At 38.4% G+C, this 6823-nt stretch overlaps 1 protein-coding gene across 1 annotated transcript; it reads left to right on the forward strand.

Annotated features, from left to right (window-relative positions):
• The first annotated feature begins 231 nt into the window (after nt 1-231).
• On the forward strand, nt 232-6628 carry LOC138962388 (DNA-directed RNA polymerases I, II, and III subunit RPABC2-like). The gene is made up of 5 exons (XM_070334191.1): nt 232-356; nt 4147-4210; nt 5084-5214; nt 5451-5522; nt 6050-6628. Exons 1-5 carry the CDS (start codon nt 328-330, stop codon nt 6138-6140), a joined length of 387 nt encoding a protein of 128 aa, XP_070190292.1. The 5' UTR covers nt 232-327; the 3' UTR covers nt 6141-6628.
• Nucleotides 6629-6823: the final 195 nt, after the last annotated feature.

Genomic DNA, 6823 nt, shown 5'->3' on the forward strand with positions numbered 1-6823 from the left:
ACAGACCTATTTTTTTTTTTTTTGGCCTTACCAAACACCAGCATCAGTGAACAACCATGTAACCTCTGTATGGATTTTTCCATTCCGGCTTTTCCCCCCTCGATCTTCCCCTCTCCCACTTTCCAAGTGGCTCCTGGGCAAAATGAAAATCATTATACGCATAAACACACACACACGCATTTCCTTGCACGTCCAAGGCAGAATATTTCAACGTCTCTAGGAAGGAAGATAATTATATCCGAATGTCTTCTGTGGTACCGCTGAGCGACCGGGCAGCCAAACACTTATTGCTGGAAAGTGATCTCCCCTCGACCCAAGTGCACCAAGATGGCGGACGATGAGGACTACGGCGATGAGTATGTGGATAGTTGTGCAGATGTTGCGAGTGTTTCATATGAAATCTAAAGGTGTCTCTTCTCTGTCACACAGTTAAAGAAGAGGACATCGGGATTTACACATTTCGTTGTAAACTATGAGCTTGGGGGGGAGCAATGGAAAGAAAACACGGACCAGAAACACGTGTTTTTGTTTAGCTTTGAATGTGGTCTGCTTGGAAGTAGAACGCAATTTCGAAATTTAATTGACAGTGGTTAAACAAAAAGTCTGGAAGCTTTCATGGGTGGTCAGAACTGATTTTGCTCGTCAGCTGTGAGCCGGGGTGTAGTTAAAATCCTGCCCACAACAAATAGGTTGACAAGAATAATGAAATGTAAATTCATTTTCCTTCGATTTTTTTTTTTAATGTGAAAATTATATGAACTATACATCAGTTAGGTTCTGACAAAGTGACTTACTCCTGTTTGTGTAAAAATTTGGAAACAGCTTCACTGAACAAGACCCCATGTTGCGCTACATCACAAAGTTTACATTTTTCTTCACATTATGATTTTTTTCTTCTCGATAATCTCAGTAAATTGCAGAAGTCCAGGTTATGCGAATATTTTGAGGAATTCTCAGATTATCAGATCATATCTTAGCGTCATCCTGACCTCAGGTCAAAGTGAGTTTGGCTCATTCTATCCCTGACAGGATGCCTTGGCGAGGAAATCGATTTTTTACATATTTAGATCTTTTTGTAATGTGTTATGGATCAGGATGTAAGCAGATTCGCGATCGTCGATAATGATTTTTCATGGTGTTGTGTGATTTTTAAATTACAAAGGAATTGATATGGGCCAAAGTCAAAAGGTGCCAAATGGAACACTATATTTTCATTTTATGTTTTATACTTTCTTTTTTGCATTTTTGACACTATTAATTAATGTACTTTTAATGTTTTTTAAAACTAACCCTGCAGTTTTTCAACCAACTGAATAAATTTGTGTTCTGTGTCCTGCTCTGAAATCTGTTTCTCGTGACATACAACATCTTCAGTGCTGTTTTTTGTTACCTTAAATTTATGCCAATTTCAAGATGGAAATATATCTTTTTGTACAAAATCCAACACACTCTTTTGAATTATGGTCAAAAGAAATGTTCAAATATAATATCTTTTAAGCATGGCCATCATGAAAATGTCACGTCACTAGAAACAGATTTTTGGATTTTCTGCAAATCTTCCTAGACAAAACAACAAAGACTTTTCAGACAAACCATGTAGCATTTGTTTTCTAACATTTATTTAACTTGTGTAAAGAGACAAGAAAATCCTGAAGTAAATTTTTGCATGAAAAACAACACTTTTCCAGTTTCTTGTGACAAGTCAGTGTGACGGAAGAGATTAGTTTTCCGTCACATGTTACGAGAAACATTTTTTATTAACATTAATCCTGTAAAATCGAAAGTTAGTTGTGTGCTTCTGTTCCGTAAAACTTCGTTAACATAACATTACAAAGAAGAATAAGCACTCAGTTTTTCTTAGAAGGATGTTCTTTCATGTCTCTCGTTATTTTTGGACCCCGCGTTGTTCCCTGTGACGTGTAAAAAAGCGTGTGACGGATTCAGAAAACTTATCCGGTCACAAGGACGCCATGCGTTCGAATGTGCCAGAAACTCGTATGTCGCACAGACCACTTTGCGGATGTCGTAAAAGCAGCTGCCGTTAATCGAGATCGAAAGTAAGGTGTCGAAAATCGCGTGCTGTCTCTCGTGACGTTTGTGACAGATTTTTTGCAACGTGTCAAAACTCGTTTTAATTTTGGTACCATGCTATTTTTTTAACTTTTAATATCAGGCATGGTACTCTTCCGCCGATCGGCGGAAATCCGCCGAAAACAAAAATCCGAAAAAAAAATAAAAAAATAAAAATAAATAAAAAATTTAAAAACAATAAAAAATAAAAAATCTGCTGATTGACTTGAGATTATTATTTTTTCTTACTCAAGCCTTGTTATCTTTCACTTATATCCCTCTCAGCTTCAAGGAGAGGGCACTAAACACATTTGAATTAGTAAAAAGTCGTCAGCTTCAGGGGGCATTGCCCCCTGACCCCCACAAGGGGCACTGCCCCTTGACCCCGCAAGGGGGCCTCAGCGGCCCACTGGACCCCCGGCTTTATTTCAGCTGAAACTGCCATTCCTTCAGTACCATGCCTGAATATGTAGCCTACATTGATAACGTTTTGATGACCCCAAAACGATGGCTCTTTCTTTTCATTTTCTTTATGCAATAAAGCAAAGAAAGAGGAATTTAGTGTGACAGAACATGTCACAGGAGACTGTAGTTTTTTAACCTTCAAATTCTCAATGTTGATTGTTTTTTTCATATTGAAGACCAATTCAAATAAAAGAATGAACTTTACTGAACCGGCCCATCTATTCTTTATTTAAGAAAAAACAAGGTTACACTGTTTAATTTTGCATTTCTAATGACACCCAAAAACGAGGCTTTAGAAACGGCAAAAAATAGGGAGAAATTAGGATAAGAAATTCATAAAAAAATACTTACTATCAACTTTGTGTTCTGAAACTTTGGCAATATCATCTGCAAACACTTTAGTACAATGTTATTGAGAGCTTTAGTTAAAATATTAAAAAAATCTTTAATTTATTAGCCTTTTAAAAATGTCACATGACAAGAGGCACCTTTTGACTTTGGCCCATATGAAAGACACTTTCAAGCGAGCTATTTTTCGCGGCTGTATTTACTGTGCAAACAACTCTAAATATGGCATAAGTGTCACGTGATAATCAACCGTTTGGTTTCGGCGCTCGCTGGAGCAGACGATTTTTTTGACAGTGATGCAACCATATATTACGGTCTCCTTCCGGCAGCAGTCCCAAAATTTTGACTTGTTTTGACCTTAGAACGATATCTTTTATCATAACTGTGAAAAACAGAACGGAGATCACTGTCGAAGTCGGCCAATCTGCAATCATTTTTGTCTCGCGAACACTGCTCGCAAACAACATATGGGAGATATAGAGAATACTACATAGCTTGCTGTGTCGTACCAGATTTACACGAGTTGTTTTTTAAAATATTGCAATGCGAGCGAAAGCGAGCTGTTCACTATTTGAAAAAGCAACGAGTGTAAATCTGGTACGACACAGCAAGCCATGTAGTATTCTGTTTATCCTACATACTGTACTTACGTGTATTTTACTGAAATTGTCTTGCAGTCGAGGCAGCTAACTTGAAGACACTTGTTTTGGAACCTCGATCTCTTCTAAAGCCTCGTGCAATCTATTACCTCAAAGTACAGAAACGACACTCTGAAAGTGTGGCGTGACGTGTTAGTTCTTAAAATTCATCGAGGGTAATTAGCGAGCGCAATTTTATTTTCTATAATGACGTTTGTCTCGGTGACTTTGGCATCATAAGCAGTGGAAAAACAGGTCCCTGCCAGACTTGCTTGACATGACCTCATTTACATGATATACACACGTGTGATTTGAACGATTATTATCTCACGAGTGTCTCTCTTACGTATGTAGGATAAAACTGTATTCTTGTTTTGATAGATTCGCCTAGGACTTTCGCGTCCGGTCAGAGAGACAACTGGCGATAGCCGTGGAGCGATGATTATCAGAATGATCTTAGCGTCTGAACAGTCTAACTATATATATATCTTCAGTGTTTTTCTTTCATAATAATTATATGAAAGGTAGAAATGTGTGTTATATATAACTTATAAGGTATGCATGTAATACTGATAAAAACAATTTTTTTTAAATGTCTATCAATGTTCTTGTTTTTCTGTGGTAGCTTTGATGACGGGCCTGACGACCTTGACGATGAGGAGCCCCTTGATGAACCTGCCGGAAATGATGTAAGTAAAGGGTCTTCAAAAATGGGTCTTTAGTCATGTTATGATTGCATGATCAACAACTAGTCATTTGTCCGTAGCATTCTTCAATAAGACATACACAGAGCTGGTTAGCTGCGAATAAGCTAGGCTCGCCTGGACGAATAAGCAGTCGCAGAGCAACTGGAGGGGGGTGGGGCAACAGGTGGCTCTGTTTTTTTCTGTGAAATAACCCGATGTATCCTATGACGGGTTCATCACGCGGGTACGAGGTGCCGTAAAACCTCTAGCTATGGGGAGGGATCCTCGAAGAAACAATCCCCCCTGTGCTTCCAGGAGCTTAGAAGGGTGGGGCAACCCCTACAGAAAACCTAGAGGGCTGAAGTCGGAGGTATGGAGCCTGCATGGCGCTTCTCGAACAAATCACTATACCACCATGGGTGCAATTCTGCCGGCTACACGCCGGCAGCCGGTTTTTGGTTTCATCGGCTACCGATGTTTTTGTTCCAGGAGAGGTTTCTTTTGGCATTTTAAATACTAAAATAGCTGGACCCGAACTTTTGCCGGTTTTTGGAATTTTCCAGGTTGCACCCATGTACCACGCATCATCAACTGCCAACACAAAGCTGATCGACAAGAAGATGTCATCGTTTATTTGTTTATTTACAAAAATAATCCTTTCCTAAGTCAGTAAGTGGTCGATCGGAAGTTCTGAGGCATTTGAGGATTACATGAAGTATTCATAAATAAAACTCCCAATGGTTTCAGATATATACAGACACTTTTGTGAGGCTCTGGGTCGTCCACAAACTAGGAAGCACAGTGAAGGAGGTTAAGAGGGTTTTGTGTCACCATATGTCAGCAGTTGACCATGACCTTTGCTGTATGATTGTGCAGGGCGAAGAGAAGATGGAAGTCATCACAGAAACTCAGCCTGGCTTGGTTGACCCATCAAAGCGCATCACTACCAAGTACATGACAAAATATGAAAGGGCAAGAGTATTGGGAACAAGGGCTCTTCAAATCGCGTAAGTTTGTTTGATACGAAGATGCTTGAAATAATTTAAAAAAAATTGTTGTTTGTTTTATGTGTGTAAGGGTGTGTGTGTGATTCAGTTGATCAGCTTGGACAGTTCTGTGCAGCAGTCTTTTTTAACATGATTTCCAAATTTCTACTTTTTTGCACAGTTTTAGGTAAGCTGTATTATATATAGTGTAATGTTGCTTTTTTTAAATTTTGCTTAAAGCTATTATGTTTGTTCAGCATGTGCGCTCCAGTCATGGTAGAGCTTGAAGGAGAGACGGACCCTCTACAGATTGCCATGAAAGAACTGAAGTAAGGGCATTATTATCTAATGCAGCTTTATGGATGAAGTTTAGAATAAGTAACTTGAATCCAGTCAGACAGGTAACTAGGTGGGAAAATCTGTCTTTGGCTGAGGTTCTGAGTGATAACATTCTTCACTAGCCACTGAGCACAACATAACTCTTGTTAGCTGAACTGAAAAGCATTACAAAGTGTTTTCAAGCAATCTTTAGAAGTTTGTAAACCCTGATGAGAATGAAATGATTATGGTAATACATGTACTTCGGACATTCCAATAGCTCATGAGATGAAGATCTAGGATTTTTGATCTTATTTCTATTTACTCATCTTAAATTGAAGTCAACCACTATCTATTAAGTCTTGGTGTAATATTTACAGTGACTGGGGTTTGGTATGTGCTTTATCTATTGATATGCTAATTAGGTAAACAGTTCTGATTTTTATCATGTGCAGTAGTACCAAGTAAAACAACCCTTGAGCTTATCAGATTTTTTCAGCATGAATAAAGTTCAGCTTGTTTTCTTTATCCTCGACAGAGCCAGGAAAATACCATTTATCATCCGCCGGTACTTACCAGATGGCAGCTACGAGGATTGGGCGTTAGATGAACTTCTCATGGCAGAATAATATACCATCAGGAATGTGCCTAAACGGACTCCTTTTTTCAAACATACACAAAACGATTTTGTTTTGGAGATGTATGTGTGGAGAAGACAACTAAACGTGTTCATTTTGCATTCCCGAGAACTACATGTGTAGTATTGATATAACATCCTTCAACTACCGTGAATCAGCAGTGAAACTACAGTGGCATAACCATCTAATTGTAGTCTTCACTGCAATTATTTTATCTGAGCCAGGGGGTAATATCTTTAAGACATATTTAGGGGAAGACTTTTTTTATTTTATTTTTATCTGAAGCAATTGCAGGATGTAACTTTTTCTGACAAAAATATTTTTGGGACAGTAAGGTAATGGTGTGATGGCTTTTTAGTCTTCTGGAATTGCATTCATTTGTAAATAGTTCAGCAACCTCATTCACATTAACCATTTTCATTTGTCTGTCATTTTATCATTGATTAAAGAATTTTATATGTAATAAAAAAAACCTGATACACAGGCTTTGTCTTCTTTATTCCTGATGTGAAGAAGGTTAATATTTGCCATGGGCAGCATATCTGGTGACAGTGGCAATAGAATTCAGTGAACGTCTCCTTTGACATGTTTGTGTGTGTGTGTGTGTGTGTTTGACAGAGAGAGAGAGAAGACAAGGAAGAGTTGCCACATCAAACAAGGAAAACAGAAAAACA

This window comes from Littorina saxatilis, linkage group LG3 (genome assembly GCF_037325665.1).
Source record: "Littorina saxatilis isolate snail1 linkage group LG3, US_GU_Lsax_2.0, whole genome shotgun sequence".
Taxonomy (NCBI): Eukaryota; Metazoa; Mollusca; class Gastropoda; order Littorinimorpha; family Littorinidae; genus Littorina; species Littorina saxatilis.

Coding starts and splice junctions, on each gene's coding strand:
- LOC138962388 (XM_070334191.1), top strand. CDS start 328: ATGGCGGACGATGAGGACTACGGCGATGA. Junction 4,211..5,083: donor ATGAACCTGCCGGAAATGAT/GTAAGTAAAGGG, acceptor ATGATTGTGCAG/GGCGAAGAGAAGATGGAAGT. Junction 5,215..5,450: donor ACAAGGGCTCTTCAAATCGC/GTAAGTTTGTTT, acceptor ATGTTTGTTCAG/CATGTGCGCTCCAGTCATGG.